The sequence below is a fragment of the Hypomesus transpacificus genome, chromosome 11 (genome assembly GCF_021917145.1).
Source record: "Hypomesus transpacificus isolate Combined female chromosome 11, fHypTra1, whole genome shotgun sequence".
NCBI lineage: Eukaryota > Metazoa > Chordata > Actinopteri > Osmeriformes > Osmeridae > Hypomesus > Hypomesus transpacificus.
Genome location: NC_061070.1, coordinates 13,915,972 through 13,943,942, shown reverse-complemented (window position 1 = coordinate 13,943,942; position 27,971 = coordinate 13,915,972). Strand labels below are relative to the sequence as shown.

The window sequence follows — 27,971 nt, the reverse complement described above, 5'->3', positions numbered from 1 at the left end:
AAATAAGAAGGCTGTGAACAACATTGCATGCCTTACCTCATACATTTTCATACAAAATATTCTGTAAAAGTAGCCTATGTTCGTAAAGTTAACTTTACACAGGCTTCAATATAGGTCGCTACACGGGATTAGGATTTTCTTTCGCATTAAGCGATATTTTAGTTCTATCTAGACAAACATAATTAGTCAGACACAGGCAAGGAAAATAATAACAGCTATTAAATTTTTCTTCTGTAAAAAATAAAACTGCTTAAAGATGATGGTAAAGTAGGCTATATTTTGCCAAACATTTTAATGAATGCCGTCTTGACATTATGGTTGCTAGCTTGTGTAGGCTAACGTGGGTCACATATTGCCTGATGTGTTTAGCCAATAGACCTATGTGTTTTTAGGGCCTGATAACAATAATAATAATTCCCATCACATGATCAAATATCACCTACTAAATAAAAAAGATTGGTCTTTGTGCATACGAGAGAAAGGTATAACTTGAAAAAAGAAATGAAGACATTTTACAACATATTTAGCTTTAAATAGGATCTATTCGGGTTTTTTTTTTTTGGGGGGGGGGGGGGGGGGGGGGGGGGGGGGGGGGCGTGGATTAGATGCATGCAGCCTATGGGGCAATATTATTGTGGATTTTGAATAGAAATGCTGGCTAAACGCCATAGCTTTAGCCATATCCTTGTATATTTTACTAGTTGACTGTAGGCTAATTCACGAAATAAACGAAATAAACAGTGATGACTGCACATAGCATTTTGTCACAACCAATTAAAAAATTAACCAAATAAAAACTGTAAATATATCCTCCGTATTACATTTCAATCACAGTTGGCTCAGTTATTTAATGGTCATATAACGTTTGAAGTTATAACACAAATAATTAAGATGTCAACTGTAAACTATAATTGTTCATTATTAATACAAATTACAATAGAATAACACTGCTAGTAATAATAATAATAATGATAAACAATGTGCTAAAAATAATATGAACCAAATGCATAAGCCTACAATTGAGCTCAAAGATTGTGTATGCCATATTGTACCTTAAATTTTCTACAAAAGGGGGCTAGCCTACATTCAAACATATGCAAACGTTTTAAATGCATTTTTGTTATTAAAGAGACATTGAACAGAAACTGCAATAGGAAGAGGCAAGTATTTTGAAAACGAAGCTCCACGAGGACAGTATTGTGCAGCTGCTTGTCGGAAAGTACAACTGTCTGAGAGAGAACAGAGAACGAGAGAGAGGGAGAGAGCGAGAGAGGGAGAGGGAGAGAGAGAGAGAGAGAGAGAGAGAGAGAGCGAGAGAGAGAGAGAGAGAGAGAGAGAGAGAGAGAGAGAGAGAGAAAGAGAGAGAGAGAGGGGGGGGGGGGGGAGAGAGTCGTTGGTGGTAACGGGGCTGAGGGGGCTGACACTATGCAACCCACCCATTACAACAAACCACGACGGTGACGGTCAATGATGCTATTTAACACTCCTCTGTTTATGATAAATCATTTGACTCAGGGCTGTCAGGTGTTTGATAGACTACATGTGGAGAACGAGTGGAGCGCCTGGAACTTTGCGATACGTTAGGTGAAGATGGTTGTCGAGACATTGGAAAATTACTGGCTATATACTTTTTATTAATCCGTTATGAGAACAGAAGAATCGGACATCTCGATCGTCAAATGTTACCAATTCAAGTGAAGGATATACACTTTTTACAAACAGCAAAATAATTGTCGAATATCTAATCAGACACAATATCTTCGCATTTAAGAAACTTTGTGTCAAAGCCCAAAGCCTTTCTTTAAGGACGCAACTTAGGCTAACTGCAAGGTGCTGTACTCATAATTGCCTGTTTGATGTCTAGCATGGTTTGCATTCTGCTTAAAATTATATGAATATTATTAATACTAATAATAACCCCTGTAAAACACTTCGAAATCTGACTTTTTGTAACCTGTAAATGCACTTTTACATTACATTTGACATTTTATTCATTCAACAGACAACAAAAAAAGGTTGACAGAATGGAAGATATGTGTCATATAAATACAGATATTTGGTTATTTCTGACATCTTATATTTACTCATTATAGGCTTCATCATGAACGTACTAGTTCTGTTTCAGGAGGTCAACCGCCTATCAACACAAGCTATTCTACTGGCGTCTTTTACTGCACTGTTTACCATTTACCTATGGCGATGCATTCGGCAGTACTGGGACGTACACCACCCGCCAGGACCCTTCCCGTGGCCGGTTATCGGTAATGCTGCACAGATAGGCAACATGCCTCACCTCTATTTCTCTCGCATGTCACGGATATATGGGAATGTATTTCAAATCAAACTCGGCCTCCGGACCGTGGTGGTGCTGAACGGCGACGCAATCAGACAGGCGCTTGTAAAGAAAGGACATGATTTTGCGGGAAGACCAGACTTTACTTCTTTTAAATACGTTTCGAATGGCAATAGTCTTGCTTTTAACACATTCACTGAGTGGTGGAAAATTCATCGAAAAATTGCTCAGTCAACTGTAAGGACGTTTTCTACAGGGAATATAAACACCAAAAAAGCGTTTGAGAACCACCTAGTTTGTGAAGTCAGGGAGCTGCTTCAACTGTTCATTAAAAAGACCAAAGAAGAAAAATATTTCCAACCTGCTGCATATCTAGTGGTATCAACGGCTAACATAATGAGCGCGGTGTGCTTTGGAAAGAGATACTCCTACGACGACGCTGAGTTTCAGCAAGTGGTGGGACGAAATGACCAATTCAGCCAAACAGTGGGGGCTGGAAGCATTGTGGACGTGATGCCCTTCCTTCAATATTTTCCCAACCCAATCAAAACAATATTTGATCATTTTAAGGCTCTAAATCGGGAATTCGGCATTTTCATCGTGGAGAAAGTAGTCGAGCACCGAAAGACAATTGATTTAAGCACAATTCGGGACATGACAGATGCTTTCATTCTGGCATTTAAAAATATCAGCGGTAACACGAACGATTTATATCCTCATTGGAAGGACTACGTGTCTCCCACTATAGGTGATATTTTTGGAGCAAGTCAAGACACACTGTCAACCGCACTTCAGTGGATCGTCCTTATTCTCGTGAGGTATGTTGTCAATAAGAATCTATACTAAAATGAAATGGGCTGTACGTCACCCGTGCATATACCTCGGTAGAACAGTATTCTGCTGTAACAGTTGAAAGCCGCTTAGATGAAACATTATAACAGTAGAAAAGATGGTCATTTTGAGCCACTTCATGTTTGAATTTTACTGTTGAATTTCAGTGGAATAAATTAGGTAGTTAAATAAGAAAAGACAGACAGCTGTATCAGATTCATACCCATTAGAGACATCACGTCACGTCGATACATTGTATACATTTGAGCCTCCCCGTCTTTATACAATCCATGAACACTTTCCCAGAAACTGAACAAGAACATTAAAAAAAGCTTGAAAGTCTACAGTGCGGCTTAAGTATAGAGCATCAAAATACATCCCTATTTCTAAATCTGTTACTTTTACTTTGACGTTAAAGGTTTCCGGAATTGCAGTTGCGTCTCCAGAAGGAAGTGCACACTGTGGTGGCACGCAGTCGGCTGCCAGTCATCGAGGACCAGGCTCATTTGCCTTATGTCATGGCCTTCATCTATGAAGTGATGCGCTTTACCAGTTTTGTGCCTCTCACCATCCCTCACAGCACCACCACCGACACCTCCATCATGGACTACAACATCCCTAAGGACACAGTGGTCTTCATCAATCAGTGGTCCATCAACCATGACCCAAACACATGGGCCGATCCAGAAACCTTTGACCCCCAGCGCTTCCTGGACATGGATGGGAACCTGAACAAGGACCTGACAAGCAGCGTGCTCATCTTTTCAATGGGCAAGAGACGGTGCATCGGTGAGGAGCTGTCCAAGATGCAGCTCTTCCTATTCACATCACTGCTGGTCCACCAGTGCCACTTCAGTGCAGACCCAGACAAGCCGGTCACCATGGACAGCATATATGGCCTGACCCTGAAGCCTCAAGTCTACTCTGTGGCAGTGAAGCTACGAGATAACATGAATCTTCTGGATGAGGTCTGCAGGTAGCCCGTATGTAGAGGGCCAAGATAACAGAAGACCGCATCACAATTAATGAAGGTTGAAGGACAATGAAGTAGTCTTATTAACTGCAGTTTCATCCTTGAGTGCCATCAGGTAGTTTATAGTTAAGCTAAGTGAGCTCATTAAGGATAAGGAAAAATATGCAATGTCTAAATGTGCTCATAAATGTAATAATGGACTCAAATATCTCAGGTTAAACACATATCTTACACATCTGCATTTTACCTGATGTACAGGATCTACTCTTCAGTGTTAAGCTGGATGATCTCATTCACTGGAAACCCTGATTCTAAAGTACTACAGTTTACGATAGGTTGTTTATCAAATGAAAAGTTCTAGCATTAGCATTAGCATGCATTAGTTGCATTAGCATGTATTTGATTCTGTCCTTATGCTTGTTTCCCCCTAAACTTGTTCACTATGTGTAGTGCTGACATCATGCCAACACAAAATGTCAATCTTCAGTCTTGAATGGAGACATATATCATTATTAGGCTCACATGGAGCTGACTAAATCTTAACATTAGAGATATGATCAGAAGTGTTGCAGAATACAATGTTGTGTGGTAGTACAACATTTGTACAATCTTTGCAATCTTAGTTTTTACGGTGATTGATAAAAAATTGTTATTATTATGTATTCCCCATAAAATGGTTTGTAAATATAACAGAGGAATGTCAGTGAAATCATTAGTTCCTTTTGTCGCAACTGACACCCATGACCAGGTCTGGACTGGGACTGAAAAACGGCCTGTGACTTTGAAACACAGACCGGCCGTGATAATTAATAATTATATATATATATATATAATTATTAAAATGTTTGCATTATGCCGCGGCCGTTTGACCGTTTGGGAAATCTCCCAACTCTCCCGGCGGCCAGTCCGAGCCTGCCCATGACTTCTATACTGTAACTGTAGCATATCTCATTACATTACAAAACAACAGAAACAGAATGGACCAAATAAGCTTTTGATGAATACATAGCATAGGTATATTTATCACATACTCTAGGCCTATCTGAGCAGCTATACAAATAATAATAAAACATGCAATTATTCTAGATTTGACAGTACATTCAATTCACATTTATATGTGTAGTACAATATTACGTTATTACAGCGCTTTGTTGTTATACCTATTAGTTCCCTGTTAGTTTAAATATATGACCTATGTTTTTGAATGTTAACTAACTTCTACTTTCAAATGACAACCCAAAGGCAATGATAGGATAGATCAAGGGTACAATCCCCTAGTACGGTTTGTGAATGCTACTGGTTTCTGTGAACTGTTAGCTCTTTACATTTGATTAATCTAAAAACTAATATCAGATCTATGAGATGTGTTATCTTGTATATAGTCATATTTAGAGATGGTTATTTTTATTACACAGTACTCATCATTTTTGCTTACTTTTGATTGTATGTTACACTTTGAATTATTTTAAATGTGCAAGATGCTGCTCTTCAGAACTGTTGGGTAAACAGTAACCCTAAAATTGAATCTCAACTTAATGTGCCAGTTACAAAATATGCATTCTATTTCATAGAACATAGAAGCATGCTTTCTACTGCAATGATGTGAGGTTGCTCTTCTCTCTTATGTTTTTTTTATATACAGAACAGACTGACATAGGTTTATTTTGTTTTAAACTGTATAGCAACACTTAATAAATAACTTTTATTCTCTAATTTGTAACTGTGAAAAACAGCATTTTATGGCAGTAGAGCATCCTGTATAAAACATACTGCCCAACAGAGTCAAAGAAAGATTGGTAGTATAATTAAGAACATCCTCAATTAGCACAGCATCAGTGTATTTTAGTAAGTATCAGAGCAAGTGGGAAGAAAAATTTGAAGAATTTAGTAGAAACCTTTTGCCACGTTTATCTAACTGTTTATCTTGGTGAGCCTTGGAGCTGGCTAGCTTTAGTTTTGTGAACATTTGAGATAAAGCCACTCGTGAGAATTGAACACGGAATGTTGCCTGACAATGTCATCCCCATCAGTAGTTACTAAAGTATATTGTTAACAGGTCCTTCTTGGCCTCAACTCAAGGTTACACAAACTGGTAGGCCTCACCACTAGGATACAGGTTCTGGTAGGCCTCACCACTAGGTTACAGGTCCTGGTAGGCTTCACCACTAGGTTACAGGTCCTGGAAGGCCTCACCACTAAATTACAGGTCCTGGTAGGCCTCACCTCTAGGTTGAAGGTCCTGGTAGGCCTAACCACTAGGTTACAGGTCCTGGAAGGCCTCACCACTAGATTACAGGTCCTGGTAGGCCTCACCTCTAGGTTGAAGGTCCTGGTAGGCCTCACCTCTAGGTTACAGGTCCTGCCAGCGATTTTAGATTTTGTCAAAAAATACTTTATAGTGAAGGCAGACACACAATTGATACACTGAAATTGACTTTTAACAAATGTTTCAAGATTGGCACATTTTTCCCATTTAGAAATCTGCTTATACCCATGTTTTTGACCTGGGGATAAACCCGGGCAACTGGCCAGCATTTGTCATGCCCTGCTTAGCCCCCGCCACAGGGGTTCACGAGGACTCCCCCTGTTCTCTTGTTCTCTTTTGGAATAATGAGGGTGGGCAAAGAGCTCAGGTTCTTCAGTTTTATGTTGGTTTTGGTCCTAGCTCCAGCTCAGGCACAAAGGAAACCCAGATCTCTGGCTGTACACATACAACACAATATGAAAAGGTACAGTAATTAGTATTGTATTTTGTTACATCAAAGGTCAGCAATACTTCACTCTCTAAGCTCACAAGCCCTGTCCGTGTTGGTCTCTTTAATTTCCCAATTTTTCAGATATCAGTAGCTGCAGCAGAAGAAAAACAATGAGTTTTGAAGAACAACTGAAAGTTCACAAGAACTTAGAATTCATAGTCCAGCATTTGCTGTGATAGTTGACTTTAATGCAGCTAGTACACACAAAAACTAGTCACAGTGGAATGGGTCCAAATATGAGGCAAAAAACCTTTACAAGAATCTTTCTGATTCAAATTTAGCTCTGAGTAAACACTTGTGTCTATGGTTCTGCCAAAGATACCTTGCAACATGAACAGACTGGCGGGAATTAGGAATTGATTTGATCCAATGACAACTTCCAAATGACTGTCAAAAAAAGTAAGGTGGGCTTATAAATAAAACTGAACATTCATCTCAAGTCAGAACTTGTTTAAATTCCTCACATTTCTGTTGCATTTGGTATGAAGCCAGTTTAAATATTTGGTTGGTTTGGTTTAATCAAGTGGACAATTCATCAGCTAAAACACAAACAGTTGGAAACTGTTGTTAAAAGGATTGTATTTTGTTTAATGACCACATGCGACAAATATCTGGATTGCACATATTTATCGACTTAAATGGCAAGGAGAAACACCACTGCCATTGAGTAGTAGTGTCTGTGATGTAGTATTTCTACATCGTGTACTGATTAGATTATATTATTATATCCTTTTTGTATTTTGAAGATAATTTACTTCACAACAAACAGTATAAGTCAAGACAAAAACAAAATCAATTGCCTTTTCTGAAACAGAAAAAATAACAGCGGGCAAGACATTTGATCATTCATAATGTTAAATTGGAGGACCATCATGCACACCATCAAGGTTATACAACCTTAACTTATCAGCAGCCATTAACCAAAATATTATATTTGACCAGAAAATAATCCTAAAAGATATCAACGTTAAACTGACATACATAATCCACTATCCAAAGTTTAAAATAAAAAAATATCGTATCAAAATCACTATCAATTTCTACGCCAATGAATGCTGTTGGAATACAAGGTACAGCACCATGATATCAGTTAAGACTGAAACCGTCCAGAAGTCTAGATCTCCCCTAGACGGGTACTAGACCCGTCGCTCCACTACAGACAGTTTGCTATGACCCTGAAGTCTTTTCAGGTGTTTTCTAAAAATGACAATGTTTCAAAGGATGTCAGAGATAGGGGATACTGGGTAATTTAGTGGCCATTGTGGCAGTCTTGTTTGGGCATTGATGTTTAAAGTGGTTTAGTTATTATTTGTCAGCCAAAACAAAAACAGGACATGGAAAGAGAAAGAACAAGAAGACTTGAATATAATTTAGTCAAAACCAGACAGTTAAGAGGAACTTTGGGATCTATAAAACACACTGTAGAGCATGCCAATGCAGGTAAGATCAGTGCAATAATCAATGTCATACAGTCTTGCTTGATATGCATCCATATGTGTTGGTGATATGATATGGGACTCCAACATGGAAACAGTAAAATGACAGTTAAAACCTTCCATTAGAATTGTGATCTAGCTACATAATAAAATTGATTATGCTTTAATGTGCCGGAATTTACCTCAAGGTCCCTTGATAGGTAATTGTAGTTTCTGATCAAAGATGTCACCTGGAACTCCAAGTATGTTATTGTTTGCTGCACAACCAGATGAATACAAATGAGACATTGTAAACTTTGTTCCAGATAACAGCGATAGACCTTTGTGTTTGGAGACTGTACATAATGTGATCCTTCACACAGCTGATTCAGTCACCTCCACTCACAGAGTGCACCTGCAAATATTCTGTCCCCCCTCTGTCACATGGGTCCCTGTGGATACTGCTACTGAGGACAGACTTTTGGTTCCCTTAAAGAGCATGGAAGTTCAGGGTCTTGTGGGTAGTTACATATAGCCTTTGGTCCTCAAAGTCCTTAACCTAGCGATGGGTGAAGTAAGTCCAGCTCCTTCTGTGCCTCATCATCCTTGAAATAAGACAGAGAAACAACTTGCATATGGAGCACTGTGTCCAAAATATGGACCCTTGGCCTCAAAGTGCAGTAGTAAGTCACTACATACCTCTTTGGAGACTGTGTCCATTAAGCATGCAGCTTCACACATCTTCTTAGCCTGGCCTTTCTGACCCAGGTCTTTGTAACACTGGCCACACAAAAAACCTGTGTTACTGTCCATGGAAAACAACAGGGTATCTTACATATCTGACCAATAAGGCATGAAAGAAAAAAAGTATGCCAAATCCTTACCTTTGCTAAAAACACATAGTTGAGTTTGGAATATTTGGGACTGAGCTCCTCCACCTGTGAAAAAAATCCCCAAATAAAACACATGTTATACATGACCTTATTATACTTCTTTTTGTTGATAAAAACTGTACAGAACACACTTTGATGCATGAATTCATAAAATAAGTTAAGGTAGGTTCTGAAAGGTAATTGTCTGGAACACAACAGCTCTCCAGATCTACTAACAGTTATACCTCCCCCATCCCACCCACCCCGTAAACGTTACATTATCTGCACAATTGGTAAAGTAGCCCCTGTACTATATACACCTGAGCCCTGAGTTGCAGGGTTTTTGTTTTAGGCTGTCGCTACCATCAGGATGTGTTTGTGGAAGCGAGACACAGCCTCTGAGGAGTGCTCTCCTTGTGGCCAAGAGGAACAAGTCACAACACAGACCACTTCAATCCAATAGATTGGTGAGATACACAAGGTGTGAGGCTAAGGCATGAAGGGGAATCTTGGCCAGCAGCAATTTTAGTTCTCTATATAAACATATGAAGCACGGAACACACAGATGAAGCATCTTTTAAATACCTGGGGTTTTGGAACATATTTTTTTCAGGTATGTTATGCTATAGGTATGTTTGAATGGAAGACGGACAAGGTTTGCAGAAGCCGTGTGTCTAGTATATACCGCCTAAATCGTACAAGTTTGTACCCGTGTGCTCTGTACAGCATGGTGAATTAAAGTACCTTGAGGAAGTACTCCAGAGCATCTTGGACTGTGGCACTTGGAGGCTCCCCAAACAATGTAGCTGCAACCTTCCTCTCAATCCAGGACAACTGGGCCACCTGAAAAGAGTCAAAAAAGCCACAAAAGTATGACTGATGAACAAGGCTGCAGTTCCAAATCCTAGAAGACACAACAGGAAACAGGAAAAAGCTTCTAATCTCTACAGACATGCTCAATTTGACATTTAGTGAATTTAGTTGAGAATCGTCTAGCAGCGCGCGAACCATGGCACCATATTCTATTCCACAGGGACATTTCCAGGAACAAGATTATTGGCCAGGGTCAAACACACGCAGAGCTCCTTCCTTCTCCCATTCATAATAGCAACCTGTAATTGCAGGTGTAGTATTGCCCTGGCATCAGCGGCAGCCTTTTAACAAGGCCGCTGCCTGAGCTTCAACAGAAGAACATTGTTGAACAGGAAGGTACTGATATACCAACACTTCTAGATTCACCTTCGTATAACATTATTGGACAGAAACACAATAAAACATACTGTGTTGGGAGAAAAAGTGCATTTAAGGCTAACAATACCATAGAGGGCAAATAAACGCCATGGGATAGCTAAACGGTGCAAATGAATCTGGGGTTTGGCCAATAGCAGAGCCATTCAAAAAACGATATAGAAATCAAGAGTGACATTAAGTATAATAGGTGTGCTGGTGCAGTGGTCTCTGTCTATGGGGTAGAACACATACCGCATGACACCAACGACCCAGCAAGTAGTAGGACATGGGATCCTGAGGCTTCAGCTCGATGGCTTTATCTAGATGCTCCTGGAAAGAAAAAAAAGCGGTTGTGAATAAAAGGAGCCGTCCATCTACACGCAATCGCAGGTATTTAACAATCATCACTCACACACGCGACAGCACGAAAGCCCCACACACTCCCTCGGTCTCTATCATGAAATCTCCATTTGCTCTCCCCCCCCCAGTCTTTTTCTCTCTTCTTTCATACCCTCCTTCCTTGTTTGTTCCCCTAGACGGCTCACATGCTAGGCCTTGCAGGTAAACAGTGTTTGGGAAATGACTGTCAGCTAAAATAAATGCTACGTGCCGTTTCTTCTCACGACGGCGTTATGCAACCGACACCGAAAGCTTGTGAGTGGCAGAATGGAAGTAGTTTGAATAGCCCACGGGCACTGAACACCTGTATCGCATAGAAGCACTGTCCTCATTTGTGTGCACAGGCACAGTTGTTTCTGTTCATTTGTAAATGGTGCACAGAATCATTCATATCTGACAGACTAAACGGGTTAAGACGTCAAAAACAAAACCTTTCTTACATGAATCATTTTGTATTTATTAGTTCTTACAAATTCAGCTGGCATAAGTGATCAGTTGAGATGCATATAGTGTGGTTACTGTCAAAAGTACTTACCTTAAAGATGTAACCATTCTTTATCCTATTCTGGACAGTCTCATACTCTGCCATGATACCACACATGATGGCATACCTTTAAACAAAGAGACAAACACAGTGGTGCCTGTGATCGTTACTTTGAGAGGGAAATGAACAAAAAGTAGGACAAAAAAGTGTTCTAATTTAGCACACACAGTCATGGCCTCACTTGTCTTGTAATACAGATTTGTACAGTAATTCGACCTCGCTCCCACAGGAGTGGTAACAGAGGGTGAGCCGAGAGTAGGGCACTGGGGTGGGTGCCTAACACCACCCATTCCTTGGGTCACTAACCAACACTCCACCCAGAGGCGCTGGACGCCCACAACAACCCCCCCCCCGCCCCCCCGACAGCCTCCTCGTTACACAACTGCATCAGAGATAAGATCAGCCTCCAAATGACTAATGAGGGGTGGCTAGGGCCAGTCAGGGACTGAGGGGTAGATAATACTAGCCTGTGTACAGGGGGACTTGGCCACCAGCTCCCAGCGGGTAGCTGGGCTCTGTGGTGAGGTGATCAAAGTCCTTTCACAACAAGGTTGCTGTAATCCTGCTGGTACTCAGTGTCAAACACTACAGCGGGACACAAACACCTTTTGTACAAAGGAAAGGGGGGTGGGGTGGGGTGTGTGTGGGGTTTCATGTGACAGTGAAGAGGCTATTGGCACTGATGGTAGATTGGTGTGTGTTGCTTGATATTCAAAAGAAAAAAGCCCAAAAGACAAAAGTGTGATGGACTGGGCTGTGTCTACAGTTAAGTCAACTAAGAAACACTTGTTTTAAAAACATGATTTGCCTGTATTTGTCCAATCCGACGGTTTTAGATTAATAGCTTCAGCCTTGGCTATAGCTAAAGCATGTACACTGAAGACAAGTTCACACTTACTGTATGCTATTCCACAAGTGGGTGGTAAAAAAAAAACTGCAAATGAAAGAAGAAGAAAAAAAAGAAAGAAAAGCGTGTCTTTACCATTAATTCTCCTCCAGGGCGATAGAAGTTAGCTTGTTTAAGTGTTACTCTGAATTGTTTATTTTAATAGATCTGCATGGGGTGCAGCCAGAGAACCGCTAGCTGACACTCGCTGGAGTGGGGAGATCAACAACAGACGTTCAGATGTTATCTGCTCAGTTGTGCCGACAGGCTTCCAATGAAAACTTGTTGTGGGATGTGATGGTCTTAGCAGCTGGACGTTAGTTGTGAACAGTTAGACAGTTAGTTGTGACCAAACCAATGGATGATTATCTGGTCTCACCCTAACCTTGTTGAGGTTCACTTTCCTAATCTGGGAACTAGCCAATCATACACCAGGGCTCAACGTTAAAACCAAAGACTATAAGTTATGTTATTCTGTTAACATGTTTAACCATTTATTAAACACATCCTGGATATAAAAAGAACTAAAATGAAATCACTTTCTGTGGGAAAAAAACCAAAGGTATTTTAGCATTGAGGGACCAGAGGTTTCACAGTTTCAGCCAGACAGAGTTTTCAAAAGCCAGACAGAGTCAGCAAAACAATGGACTTTTAACCTCAAACATGACGTGCTCTCTCCCCTGCTGACATCTGCAGCCATCTCTGTAAAACTCTGTCTGGCTGAAACTGTGAAACCTCTGGTCCCTCAATGCTAAAATATAAAAGCTTCCATAGCATTTCATCAGTATGATACTGAGTACATAAGTCGACACTATTCTGCTGCAGTTATTGAACTGCCCGGGGAACAAGGCGAACGGCTGGTCCGTCTTAATTAAGTGATATGCTGTTGTTATAAGTCGTGCAATAACACGATGGGCATCTGCATTTAAATTCTGACCAGCACAGTCAACGGCCCAGAAGATGGATTGTCAACCACCCGCTTAGCTGTCACGCAAACCAGGTGCTGTCTGCTAGCATGGTTGGTCAGGGATTGTTTTCAAAAATTGTCGGTGCCTGTGTAAAAACATCCACTTTTGTCTGCTTTAGACGGTAACATACGACAGACGACACAGTGCGTCTTAGTTCCATAAAAAAAGTCGCTTCCGTTTGAGTTCATAGCTCTCCTTTGATGCCATCTTCACTTCAGTGTCTCGCCCCAGTTGTATTTTTTTTAATTGAGATTAGAAAATTACAATTTGACTACTACTCACTCTTCAACTATTGATTGGCCAACAGTGTGCCCCACGCGCTGCAGAGTTATTTATGCATTTATCAGATATCAAAACATGCAAGATGTTAAGTTATATAATGCAATTCTTTTTCTTTCAATTAATGCTTTGCAGTGGCCCGATTGGGACAGTGAGTTGCTAGTTTAACTGTCCAAATGTTATTTTTTACTTTCCCCGGGCCATCATTATTGTCGAGCCCTGAGACATACTTTGTGAATTAAAACGTGTTCAGGGTCAGAAACTGACTAGAGGGGGGCTAAGCACCTTGAGAAATACTAACATTAATACTTGACAAAATAAACAATGTCCTAAAGAGACAACGAGAAGGAGGTACTGTCTAGCACCCCTAGACAGTACTCCACTTGTAGCTTGCAATGTGTAAAGAATGACATGGGAAACAATAAATCTTTGTCTAAGTCAATATAATGTGATTAACTGCAATACTCTGCACTATAGTGTGCAGACAGGAGAGGAGAACACTGAGAGGCATACCAGTGTTTTTTAAGTTGTGTGTAGTTTTTAGCACGTGTGTGGATAAGTTGTTTAGTTTTTAAATTGATTGTAGGGACTGACTAAGCTGCAAATGAATTGCCCTTCTTGGTATCAACAAAGTTGTCTGAATCTGAATGTAACCGTGGATCTGATTCTGCACAGGTGAGGGACAGGGGGATGTTGCTCAAGGGTTACCACAGGGCATGTTTTCCTGCTCTGAGTGGTGAGCTTAGTATCATTATTCAGCATATAAGCAGTCTGGCAGTGCCAAATGAGAGGTATGTGTGGATTCAGGGGTGCTGGGGTTGAAAAGAACAAAATGATCTTGGCTCATCATGTCTTTTAGAAGGGCTGGAGTTCCCCTGTGAGGAAATACTCCAGGGCTGTTATACAATGTGTAGAAATACTACATGGCTGTTTAACAGTATGTAGAAATACTACATGGCTGTTTTACAGTATGTAGAAATACTACATGGCTGTTTTACAGTATGTAGAAATACTACATGGCTGTTTAACAGTATGTAGAAATACTACATGGCTGTTTTACAGTATGTAGAAATACTACATGGCTGTTTTACAGTGTGTATAAATACTACATGGCTGTTTTACAGTATGTAGAAATACTACATGGCTGTTTTACAGTATATTTAGAAATACTACATGGCTGTTTTAAAGTGTGTCGAAATAGTACATGGCTGTTTTACAGTATGTAAGATGTAGGTAAAATGGAGTAATGATAGTGTAATGGTGGCTACTTTTGATCTGGAGAACAGATTAGGTTTAACCTGCGTCACATTTACATATTCTTAACCCTTCCTACTCCTCCACCCTACTTGCAGACATTCACCTGTCACTTGTCAAGCAGTTTTCAAATCAAATCTGTTTTTCACGTTCTTTCTAGGAGAATTGGAAACCACTGCTTATGTAACGTTTACATTTGATACAAGTATATATAGAAAGAGAGAGAGACATTTGATACAAGTATATATAAAGAGAGAGAGAGAGAGAGAGTGAGAGAGAGAAAGAGAGAGAGAGCAAGAGAGAGAGAGAGAGAGAGAGAGAGAGAGAGAGTGGGTTGGTGAGAACGCGGGGGATGGGAAAGGGTGTGCTAAGCCTCAGGGGCCTTTCTCATGTTCAGCCTTTTTTCCTCCCTCTGCTGAAATAACAAACGTTCCTCTCCGTGTGGCGGTGAGGCAGCAAGGAGTGATGAAAAGGGGGATTGCACAAGATTGCTCTTTATCTTCCTCGATGGACACAAAAATTCCCCTGGTCTACAGGGCGAATAAGTGAAGGGTCTACATGTCAACTGCTTAGCGGAAGAAGCAGATTAATTTCAGTCTTCAAATCCAAACAGAGAGAACTAATTTAAGTAAAGACAGGGAGAACCAGTGCCGCGGGTAAAAAACAGCAGAACAACAAGAGGGGGAACTCTGGTTTCAGGACAACCTGTTTCGGAGTTTGTGAGAGTGGTGTTTGCTAATGTATTTAGCCAAAGGAGATGGAACAAATTGTGCTTTGCGTGTGATTTTTTTTGTTGGACACTGTCTGTCACAACTGTTTTTGACAGCTTGAGAAAGTGCGAATCGTCAGTAGTCGCCGTCGGATGCTCTAGAACACGTGGAGCCAGGGGAACATCTGATCAAACCAGGTTTGGGTGGCGTGCGGGCAGTAACACACGAGAGCAGAATGCAACGGTGTCACGGAAACACCAGTGATGAGCGCCGCAACAAAGGCCTGCGTGGAGTTGAAAATGGCTGTCCCAGAGGTCAGATTGACCCCGCTCCTGACAGGCACCGACCAGTAATCCTCAGGCCTTTGTACTGGCCTAGGGGCCTTACCGTTGGGGATTTACATGGGCTAAATTCAAACACGAGGATCAATGAAAATGCACCCAGAAACAAAGCTGGTGATGCCACAATGCAATTATGCCTCCTGTCTGCCTGCTGAGGTTATCCAAATACACATACAATGATACCCCATCATACAACTACAGCATGTTGTGGCCCCAGCAGCTTCAGAGCTGCTAAAAGAAGCCTTTCACACAAACTATACTGTGTTGGGTAGATTGTTCTTGTGGTTGAAACTAGTTCTATTGTCGAACTGTCAAGTAGCTCTACTATGTGTGCAAGAGGGAAAAGTTAAACACTGGAGGAGAGTCAGTGTGGATTGCTGTGGGCAGCTCAATTACACTGCCGTAGGTTTCTGAAGTGACTCACAGCTGTGCTACAGTGCTTCAACAGTTACAGGGAATACATTGTCTTCCTCCCTCGGACTGGAGCTTGATGTACTTTCCCCCATGTCTGTTAAACAAACCCACCGTCTCCAAGTGGTTTAAGATTCCTACAAATTCCATTAGTGCGTATAGGATTAAGCATTAAGCTGTTTTAAGCTGTTGTTGTTAATTAACTAAAACAACAGACTTCTCTTTCACTTGATATCCAGAGAGCAGTGGTATGTGCATGAGCTAACGCAAATTAATTTGGAACGAGCTTGGCAAACAGGACTGCTGACTCACACAAGAGCACAAGGCACTCCGGGACACTTCCATGAGAAAATGTAGACCCCCTGTGTCTTGTGTTCAAGAGCACGCACTGGAGATACAGTAATGACCCTCACAAGGATCCCTTCCAATGGGGAAAATATGTATGTGCATAGGCTTTGTAAAACACTAAACGATATAAAGATACTGAAGTCTAGCCACATAACAACAAAAGTGAATTGGTCACACCGATTTCAGTGTTAAATTGTGGCAACCACAGAGCCTGGAAGGTGTTGCAGTATTATAGTCACTGGCTGGCTATCTACTGAAGCTGTACCCCATTCAGGTGTTTAGTGTTCTGTATGATGGGCAGTCAAGTCCTGACATGAGCAATGTTTCAGATGAGCAATGCAGTAGAGGGACCTCCACCAATACAAATGGGAGGCACATCATTGGCTCGCTCTGCAGAACTAATTAAAAGCAAGGAGATTTCTCCTTTGATCGCTAAGAAACCAAGATGACACGACTTTTTAATCAAAATGGAGGGAAGGGGAGCAGGGCGGTGGGATTGCGCCTGTCGAGAACCTGTCTTTATCACTGGTCTCAAAAAAACATGCATCCGACTCTAGCCATAACAATACTGTATAGTATCTGCAATCCTAACAGCTGACTACCGACGAGTGTCATTTAGTTGTACCCAGGATATCTGAAAAATACCAAACCTGTTTACATTCCTGGGCCTGGGGGGGATGTGATGATATCAGCTGGAGGAAACTGAACACTAAGTTTGGATATTTCTTGTTTCAGTAAAATGATCTATTAGAGTGTGTGTGTGTGTGTCTATGTATGGGTGCATGTATAAGTATGTGTGTGTGTGTGTGTGCACCTGTATATTTACTGTATGTTGGTGTGTGTTTAGTGTGTGTGTGTGTGTGTGTTTGCTCCCCCACCCTCTACACAACAATACCTACTGATGACAGCCGAGTTGTGCAGGTTTCTACAGCCAAGAGAGTAAGAGAGTAGAGGCTCTACTCTCACTACTACTATGAAGTTGACATATAGTAAACACTGACATGTAACCAGCGCTACAACCACCTATCAGATCTGCTCATTGGTACAGAGGAAAACCTGAAATTGTTTTCCATGTAGCTCCATTTAAGTGATGATGACTGTTCTCTTTCGGTTTTTAACTCAATCTAAACATACTCAAGCCTAGTCTGCAACCCTGGCAGACCCTGGTAACACCCTCTCTCCTGGGGAAACTGACTGTTCTGCAAACATCAAGCCTCTCTCAGGTCTCAGAACAACCAGGAAGCTGTATTGGATCTGAACTCAACCCTGACTGATTTATGTCAAGAAGGTGCTCCAAAGACAGCAGCACTCCAGGAGGGGCTGTGTAAAGCATTTTGTGGGAAGTGAAATCAAGCTTCAGTTTGTTTCCAGCTGATTTTGAACCCTGTATTGTTGGTTTAATTACACCCCACACAGTACAGTACAGTTTGTGACCATCATCTCTAACTCGGTCCTGGGAGAGAACACAGGCATTGTGAAGAGAGAGAGGCCACCTACCACAGATCCAGTTACAATACAACATATCACCAAAATTATGACTTGGTAACATTATCCCAGGTTAACCTAGGCAGGGGGGGGGGGGTTGTATACTTTGCTATACATAGTCCTTGTGGTGTGCCTGCTATTAAGGGGTTTGAGGAAAGAGCTTGTGTCGACAACAGACATACCACTGGTGGATTTCAGCACATGTGGGGTCCATCGTTACAGCCTCCTCTCCAACCTTCCTCCCTAATGTGGAGATAAAAGGAGAAAATGTTCAGGGCATCTCCAGATAATATCAATCCGTCCAGCACAATCTTCACACATGACATCTATAGGATTACAGTATAAAGAAAACAAACAATGACACACCTGTACTGGTCGTTAACATTTTTAATACAAGAAACAACAAAGGGATTCACACACACACACACACACATACATCAGAAATACCTAGAATCAGGATAAGACAATAAACAAACAAGATATGAAACTGAATCCAGGAAGGAACATAAACCTTTCATCACTCTGGTGACAGTCTCACCCTGCGTGGTCTATTAGTACTCAAATGATGCCCGGCTTATCTGACGCTGGCTTATCTGACGCTGGCTTTTCTTTTAATAGACGAGAGCAGCATCATTCTGTTTCCAGAGCCATGACAATAGCACCTTTGCGGAAAGCACCAGGCTCGCCTTGATTCAAGGCTCATTAATGAGGAAAGATTACAGAGAGAACAGGCCAATCCTGTCCGAACTTCAGTACAATCAGACAACAGTCTCCGTCGAAGGAGGAAAAAAATGATGCGGTATAATATTGCACTTCCTTCGCTGTGTGCTCATGGTTCCTACTGTTACAGTGCAACACAAGCCACGCAGTGTGGAAAGTTATTGTGGCTTGATTACAAGAGCTGTCGGGGACACAGTGTTTGGCAGGAGTACTGTATGCAAAGAAACAGCAACTTGAACTCGTTGGAGGAACTCTCGATTTCAAGGCTCTCTGTCCACTTTGTAGTGGTGCTTGCACTCAGGGATAAGAAATGCAAACACGACTGCCGGTGTGCTTGAACTGGCTGTTTTACAGAAGCTCTTAAGGGGGGTTTCTGTTGTGCCAGAGCAGCATTATGTCATACTGTGCGAGTGCACATACAAAGGTATGACTAGCCCTCTAAACTGTGTGTATACAAGACTAGCAATGGTATAGTGGAGGTAGTGTTCAACACGCATTATATTTACCATGTATTTCACAGAGCTTTCTAGGAACCAAGTGTATGGCAAACAGCTGTGTGGTCAAACTTGGCCAAAGCTCCACAGTCACAGTTCCAGCTAGATTTCTGTGGCCTTATCCCTAGAGTGGCTGATGGACGACACGGCTGCACATAGCTGGACGTCGACTGGGATATCCAGACGTGGGTTCACCTTGTCACACTGACATGTGGGTGGACTGCTGAACTCCTCAGCTGGGACCACGCCCTGAAAGCCACAGCTGGACCACGCCCTGAAAGTCTCCGGTCTCCTTGGGAAGATGGGATCTTTGGTATGCTACATGGGTTTGTAGGGGAGTGTGCATTTACCAGTTTCAGCATTAGCTTTCTTCTCTTCTGTGTTGGAGCTGATGTCATGAAGGTCAGAGTAGGCACGAATGAATCGCCATAAGAACTGAGAATTGCGTCCAAACTATGTACAAACAATGAATACAAATCGATACAAGTTTTCAAAAAACATACTTTTGGGTTCATTTGGGGAGCAAACTCTGCCACAGTAACTTGACAGTGGGCCATTGTGGTGGATGTGACTGACCTCTTCCTTCTTCTCCAGCAGCGTAGCGAGAGACTCTCTCTTGTCGGCTTCTGTCCCTTTATGCAGAACATCAACCCTCCCCAGGAGCACAGACAGCTCATCCACAGGAACCTCTTCCTCCCCACTCTGATCTCCTTCGCTCTGCTCCCCTTCCTCAGAATCTGTCAACGCTGTCATGTACCTGGAAAACAGACACATTCTTTAAACGTTCCTTTTGGCACATGTAGTGGTGGCTAATCGAGGAGGAATGATAATGAACTGAGTGTGCATGTGATTCAAATCCCCAGAGCGGTTTGCCTCCACACCTCACAGCCCTGAGCTACATCCTTGGCCTGGGCTGGCAGCTCCACAAGCTTTGAGATGAGAATAATTAAGAAATACACGGCTTCACCAGTTCCCTTGGGTCACATGAGTATCTCAAAGGTCTAATTCACTAAAGGCACAAACTTCTTCTTCTTGTGAGGTGGAATGAAAACATCTCAATGGAGGAATCCCTCTGGCAAGGCACATGAGCAATCATAATCAAGTCCTAACCAGGGCCTAGCGTTTCAAACTCTTCTCTGCCGTGTGCCATCGCAGGATTAACATTCACTGCATGTTAACACGCAAACAGATTTATGTTTGTTTACACAAGTGGGTCGCCTAGTTTATTTGCTGGTTGTTAAGAACGATTGATGTCCTAACGTGGATACCTGAAGGCTTTGCCGGGGGCAACACAAGCCGTCTTGTTTATCCCTGTCATGGAGAGGCACGCTATGTGCCGCATTAGCGCTGCATTTACGGTCTCCAAAAGCCCCTTTTCAATTACTTTTAACTGCGTACCAACATCCTCAACTAACACTTAGAGTAGAGGCGATGAAAAAGCTCCATATTAATGACATGGGTAGGTAGAAATGAAAGGCATCGAGAAAAGTGAAAACATGAAAGGCCTCCATTAAGTGTTGGCAGCAGCTGCGTGTGCGTCACCGGCGGTCGAGGGAACATTCGGGTCTGCGAGGGATGGTTCTGGGGGGGATGTGTTGGAGCGGGCTCCTGACAGATGCGCTTTGGGCCCAGCAGGTGCCAGAGGCCCCCATTGAGGTCCCGCCTACACCCCTTCAGCTCCAAGCAGCCTGATAACTCTGGTCTTAGCCCCTAGCTGTTTGGTTCCTAGCAGCAACACAGTAACACTGCTGAGACAAGTAGCCAGGTAAATGACTAGTCAATGGTGGAATGTTTTTTAGCAACTGCTAACCAACAACAATATCTAGGATCACTGCACCATTGCCGTGTAAACCATCAAGAGAGCTTCAAATATACTGTAAAAGAAAACCTTAGGGTAACTTTGTTTTGGTCTTGAAGTTTATAGCTGTCTTGTCTTGAAGTCACCGCAATGATCGGCAACACAAGCAGAATGTTTGCAGGAACTTTCATTGCTTCAGGCCCAATTTATACATATCTTTAATACGAGGCCCTCTGATAAATGAAGACACACCCCACTCATGGAAGTGCTTTCTCAAGGGATTACACAGTTGTCAGTCAATCTATCGTCCTATTGTTTGTTTGTGTGGCCGGCAGGCCCAGTAGGGAGGCCTGACTGAGACTGACTCCTTGAGCTTGCTGCTTTAATGCCCTTGTTTGCTCGAGACCCAATGTCCTAATCTATCCACACACACACACCGCATTGACAGAAGACAAGCACACTTAAATCAGGAAAATGTCCTGGTACCTGGACTTAATCCCTCTGTCTGTGTCAATTAGGCCGACTTGACCTTCCAAAGGACTGACCACCTGCTTCTCAGTTTAGGCCGCACGTGAGATCATTCATGAGAAATACCCTTTGTCTTCAGAAATACATATGGCAGGAAAATGTTCTATCGACAAACATCGGTGTGATTTGACTGGTGTACGCTAATGCAGGGATGCAAATCCAGGTTACTAATCCCTGTGTCTGTGTAGTGACCCCACAGAAGGGCCTGAACCTGCAGGTATTTGAACAGGGATTACAAATCTGAATGGGATCCTCCATTTGTTGGCCGTGGGCATTCATTCTTGAATTGCCGTGTTCCATCAAGCATTGTTGTTGTTTTTCCCATTGCTATACAATTTCATTGCCACAGCTCAACCCAACCTAGTGGTAGGCAAACGTGCGAAACTCTACAATGACTGTTACACTGTGTCTGTGACACTGAGTTCACTTTTTGTCACTCATTCATTTCCAGGGTTTCATTCAATAGTGCTGCCATTCCGTTTGTCCTTTAACTCTTTCAGCGCTCTCTCTCTCTCTCTCTCTCTCTCTCTCGCTCTCTCGCTCTCTCTCTCTCGCTCTCTCTCTCGCTCTCTCTCTCGCTCTCTCTCTCTCGCGCTCGCTCTCTCTCTCCCACCTCAGTAGACAGTGAGAAAGCCAGCTCAACTACTACAGCACGAACAACACATTCCAAATCATCATTCCACAGCCCATGAATCATTTCAGTTAAGAGGATGAAAAGCAGGTTGGGATACGTGTGTGCATACAATATGTGTGAGTGTGTGTCCTATAATTTCAACATTTCAAGATGTACTTCCCCGCCCTAACAGAAAAGACATCACAAGGCCCGACTCATAAAAGTCAACACACTAGGCCCTGCTCCACTTGGAAGCCTGCAAGCATGGTGTACGAGTCTGACGGGTAGGAAGGGACACGGTCAGGAGTGGAGAAAGATTCAAGCCTACACTGAGCATTCAAAAGCAGGTACAGTTTAACATGGCCGGTGTATTGAGTGTAGATCTGAGGTACACAGTAGGAATTCTAAAATTCTTATAGTATTCAGCCCACCTCATTCAGCATAAAGCAGATGCCTGTGGTCAGGGCTATTCAAAGGGAGAGAACGCAGAGAGAACTCAAGGAACTCCCAAACCTGGGTTCTGGTCTCCCTTAGACACCAGCTCATTAGGATGCATCGGGCACCCCTGCAGTTGACCAAGTGACCCTTGGCTTTTCCAAGAGCTTCGGACGAATCACGCTAGCTCACTTGGTCCATTGGAAAAAGTTATGCCAGGTCATTGATGACTTTGTGACTTTTCTTCCATTACCTGTGGAACATCATTATAAGATTATGGTCCAGAATTCTGCTTTGTTGTCTGGTGATATTGAGCAAGAGGGGCTGAAAGCAGTTTCCTTTCATGGAGACTTGCCAGGGAAGTGAATGGATTAGCGATCCGTCCCTTCAGTCTGGCAGACTGCATTGTGACCTCAGATCACTTCTGCACAAGGAACCTCTTTGTATGCATAGGAAGCCTAGGCTCGTAAATGAACCTTGCCAAAAGACCATTAGGCAAGAGATTCTTTCCAACAACACACAAACAAGGCAGAGGGAGAAAAATGTACACACAGGTGCTTATGACTGCAACTTGACTGCACCTGCACTGATTGCAAAGCAATAGAGAAAAACCATCAGTGATATACTAGAAAGATAGGCGACTGGCCTTACACAAGGTTCTCTTGAAAAAGGAATGCGAAGGGACAGCAATGGTGCTTTCTCCTCTCCAGACTGGAACTCATGGGAACGGAAATAACGAGGCTCGCCAACTACTGGCTGGCATTTGGTGCGTTGCATCATCTGTGAGCTGCAGTTGTCAGTGTTGCAGGTGGAACGAGTTATCCAGCTTCACACATCTCGTATGTGACCTCATTTTCCAGAAGAATCCTTTCTACAGGGCTGTACTCTGATTGCCAGGTGACTGAAGGCCTACTAATGGTGCGTGGAAGGAAAGCCTGGAGCCTAGCGTGTCAGTGCCACGCTAAAAGAGAAATGAAAGGAAAGCGTGATAATGGGGGAGGGTGGTAGTAGTGGGTGGTCACGATCACTGTGGTAAGCGGTACACGGATATGGTGTTGCACGGTAGGTCTGTGTGGGCAAGCTGGGACGGTAGACCACAGATCTCAGAGGGGTTCAAAATCAGCGAAACAAGGTCAATGGAAACGTTTTTGATGCAAGGTGGTTCTGAAAAACATGGTTTTGATACAAAAGTAGACAATGAGTTCCTTTTTCTCTTCGTAAACCTGTTTTAGTGGATGATCAGACATGCCCTTTATTAAATAAACAAAAGTCTTCTCCTTAAATCAACACCTATCCAATGTCATCGACACAAAAGTTAGAATGTCCTAAAGCTACACAGAGCAGCGTGACGTGAATAAACTGCAGTGGGAACTGTAGGGAGGATTTACAAGTTCCTACAAGACGTTTTGAAATGAACCAACTGACAGCTCGGCACACATGTACAGGGATTGATGGCCCTGTAAGGCTGGGGAGGAAGCTGTAAGGAAGCTGTTATGACAGATGAAGACTAAACACCGCTGACTGTGGGAGAGATTCACCTTGTGTGTGTACAGTAGCTACTTTTGTAACCCAGCTGACGTATTCAACTAGCCCTTGTCTTGCATTGATCTGTGGCGTTGAGCTGACACTACTTCTGCCCCGCTCTTCAAAGAACTGTTAGGCCATGCTTGTTTGAGCAAGACCTGTCCTGATCAGCACATTTGATGCCAAGTTTGCCAATCACAGTCTGAATGTTTACAATCATGCTTTACAAGAACTAGAATAATTTTGTATGAATTAAACTTTCACATGAAAAAAAGCACAAAAGGTGACAGTTAAAGATAGATCTGTTCAATAACTGTAGGCTAAAGTACCAGGTATTACCATATAATTTTACCAATATTTTGGATTACTTCTCAATACAAAAGCTTGGTAAGAGTTCTTCACACGGTCTTGCCAATTACATTTGGCAACAATTGGATCTCCAGACAACAACATGTAAGCTAGAGCGTGATGGTGCTAAGCAACTAATGATCTATGATCGCTAGGATCTTCAAGAGTTCCGAGACGGCACAACAGACAAGTAAAGCTTTTTAGATGGATGCTGGGATTACGGTAGCAGCGTAGCTCAGTACGTCTGGGCGAGGGCCAAGCTCTCCCTGCTGCTCTAACAAATCTTAGTGCAGAAGCATAGGCTCTTTAATTATAGGAGGTGTGCGTGATTTGACTCCATTCAAAGTGTAATAACCTGGGCTGTAATTTGATGTGGCTTGAAGCAAGCTTCTCTGTGTTCTATAGAGCGGCCTCCTTCCAGAATTTGGCTTTCTATCTAAAAGGGAGGGGCAGGTGAGGTGAGGAATGTAGTAAACCCATATGACCTCAACAACCAATACAAATCATATGATAGCCTACACCAAAAGAAAACTTGGCCAATTACTTTTGCAGCATGACACAAGCATACACTACTGATAAGGCAAACACCCAGAGCAGCCATATGTTGGCCTGCTGTTTATGTTGTTCCAAAGAACTCTGACAGGAACTACAGTATATCTGGAGCACACCTGGGAAGATCCCCAATCACCTCTGATTTACACCCAGGTACACACGTCCTCCCTTCCCACTGGTCGGGCCAATCCTGGAAGTGGTGTTATTTCCCACCCTTGGCAAATCATATTAGGTATGTAAACTAAATACACACAGGGTTATTGTCATCCCAGGGCAATAGACCAGAGAATACCAGGACAAGTTCTTAATCGTGTTTTATCAGATACCCCTCCTCATGTTCTCTCTTTCCATGTCAACCACAAAGAATTTTGGCGTTGAATGCACTGAAATAAATAGTAATCTGTCCCAAATTAATCCAGTTCATAATTTGTTGTATTGATTCTGGACTAAATGCTCCTTAAATGCACTAGCAAAAAGACATTATGAATAAAATGAAGCCAAGGAGAAATTTGACACCTACATATCTTGCGGTTCTTTCTTTAATATTTCCTATTGTGTCAGTCAGTGTGATTGTCACGAGGAGCCATATACTATAACCAAAGACAGCTTTTGTTTATATTATTTTAGCCTGGCGTGTGATGAAGGTATTTGGCTGCAGATAGAGGAGGATGACTGGGCGTGTCGTGGAACATTCTAAAAGCAGTCTCTCACACCGCGGGCATATTCTCATATCTCTCATTAAGTCACATAATGGTTGAGCAGGTCAATTTGGCAAATGTGTTGAACAAGCATGTGGAGTTGGCTAGATCACCAAAGCACAGCTGTCTTGGATTTGGTAATAATAGTAAGATTAAGCAAAGATATCTAAGATGGGTGACAGACAGATGGAAGTCAGGGTTCTTAGCTCTGATGTAGAGTCCTTTTTCACATTTACTATTTTTTAATGTTCAAAGGTTATGAATGATTAACTTGCATGCAATGTAAACATAACAGACTTACCCCCCTTCGCTTTCTGCCTCTTCTGAACTTTGACCCTCGGCTCTTGCCGCGGCCCCTGCCACTCTCCGCCTGCGAGAGGGCATGGCCCGGTGGAGGGGACTGGCCCTACGCACAGTAGCCACCTGCCCGCCACGCCCCCTCAGCTCATCCCTCACATGGTCCTGCAGCATTGGGAGGGCATCCTTTAGCGCCCGCACCTCATCCTTCAGCTCCGACACACTTTGCATCAGTGCTCCGAGACGTTCCAGCACCTCGGCCTGCCCCCCCTGGACGACAGAGCCGTCCACCACCACGAGCCCACCCACTCCACCCTCATCGTTGGAACTGAGGTGGAGTTTCGGCCAAGAGGCTCTCCGTCTGCTCTTCCTGGTCTGGTACAGCATGATGGCCAAACTGATCCCTGTTGCACAAGTCAAGACCCCCAGAGCCAGCACTCTGTGGTCTGACGACTGGGTCATCCTGCAGACCTGGAAAGTGAGGGATGGAAGATTAGGATGTAAAGAGGAGTTTGGTTAAATGCAAGTACAATGCAAGTATGCAAGTACACCTCACAGTTCAGGTTTTACTGTAGAAAATAGTGCTTACTGCATTATGCTTTTATTCAAAGACGTATTCCTACTACGTATGAAGTACAATTATTTCCACAGCTTACAAAACAATACACATGCACTGGCCACTCAAGAGTTAGAGTACTATTTGATCAAACCAGTGAGTCACAGACAGCGTGCATGAAATCTGGGAGTAAACTTCGTTTCCTACTGTTTGGCATTCTTGCAATCATTTATCTTCCACTGATTCAATGGCATCAGTTAAATTAGCGTATCAATTTCACTGGCACAACTAAGGTGTACTTTTCAAGGTGACCACATATTGTAGCTATATATTCTTACCACAGCAAATCTAAAATTGGCAACCTAATGAGGGATTACTAGTGTAATGTTCTCCATTCACCTCTTGGTGTTGTACACGGCGCAGTTTATGAAGGACTACTAGCACCACTACTAGTAGCCTAAATGGATTACAGTCTCGAATGAGGCTTATCTGTTTGCTAGCCAAATAACTTTGTCAGTCACAATGAGTTTCACTGAATGGGGTTCCTTAAGCTAATTTATGACATGTTACAACAGTCAAGAAACAGGCATGTCAGCACTTCTGCATGAATAATCTCAGAGCCAGACCTTGAAAGGGTCGAGTTAGCTGGTTTGCTAGGACATTAGACTAGCAACATCTCTGCCAGGGAGGACCGCTTACATTCAAAACAATGACATAACATGACACATAGCAATATGTATTTCGTCATACGAATATGTTCACAATAAAGCCTAAAATTTGAACGGACGAAAACCTTACTGGGGTGGAGAGCAGCCCGCTCCTACTGGGGAAAACCTTTCGCTTTCAAAGTACCGTTTAAGGCAGTTTGACAGCACTCGGTGCAACTACCAAAACATTCCGTAAGATTTGCCTGGCGCCTCAATTCTTTTCAAACGTTCCGATAACATCAGCTAATGAGCACACAGGTAATCTTCTTTCAGATGAACATCAATTATTAGACAGCAGAAATATACACCAAACCGTCCAAAATGTTAAAGGGTACTATTCAGATAGTCTCAGTGTTTGTCTGAAAACACGCACTATCACAATCTCCTCAAACTAAATTTCCAAAATAGTTAAAATACAAATACAAAGATGATATTAATGGATGGTGCTTAAGCAGCAGTCACATTCCTTAACATGCAGTTTTTGCAGTGTAAATCGGAAAGCTGGCTTTAGGTGCTGGATGCCAAGCACAAATGTGTCCACATAATCCTTTATTAACTGAAAGACTAAAGTTCACTGGACTAAATCATTTACCTGTGCCACAACCTTTGTGACAGTTTAAAACAGCCCTAGCTCTCAACAAAGTACTTTAATTGTATTATTATTTTTACTTGACCGTGCACTCACATAGTAAATGTACTCTTAGCA

General features: G+C 42.5%; 2 protein-coding genes across 4 annotated transcripts; one reads left to right on the top strand and one right to left on the bottom strand.

Moving 5' to 3' along the window:
* The first annotated feature begins 1,367 nt into the window (after positions 1–1,367).
* Positions 1,368–5,810, top strand: LOC124473363 (cytochrome P450 1B1). 2 transcript variants are annotated; one of them, XM_047028687.1, is made up of 3 exons: positions 1,368–1,830; positions 2,094–3,111; positions 3,543–5,810. In XM_047028687.1, exons 2-3 carry the CDS (start codon positions 2,102–2,104, stop codon positions 4,102–4,104), a joined length of 1,572 nt encoding a protein of 523 aa, XP_046884643.1. In that variant the 5' UTR covers positions 1,368–1,830; positions 2,094–2,101; the 3' UTR covers positions 4,105–5,810. The 2 variants fall into 2 exon arrangements, with proteins under 2 accessions (XP_046884643.1, XP_046884644.1); XM_047028688.1 differs by having other exon boundaries at positions 1,416–1,830; positions 2,126–3,111.
* Positions 5,719–27,461, bottom strand: LOC124473364 (regulator of microtubule dynamics protein 2). 2 transcript variants are annotated; one of them, XM_047028689.1, is made up of 11 exons: positions 27,357–27,461; positions 26,007–26,473; positions 19,786–19,966; positions 19,560–19,662; positions 18,178–18,238; positions 11,305–11,380; positions 10,623–10,700; positions 9,885–9,983; positions 9,153–9,206; positions 8,968–9,048; positions 5,719–8,873 (listed from the first exon to the last, which is right to left on the bottom strand). In XM_047028689.1, exons 2-11 carry the CDS (start codon positions 26,462–26,464, stop codon positions 8,823–8,825), a joined length of 1,242 nt encoding a protein of 413 aa, XP_046884645.1. In that variant the 5' UTR covers positions 26,465–26,473; positions 27,357–27,461; the 3' UTR covers positions 5,719–8,822. The 2 variants fall into 2 exon arrangements, with proteins under 2 accessions (XP_046884645.1, XP_046884646.1); XM_047028690.1 differs by lacking the exon at positions 27,357–27,461 and adding an exon at positions 26,958–27,131.
* Between the last annotated feature and the right edge of the window lie 510 nt (positions 27,462–27,971).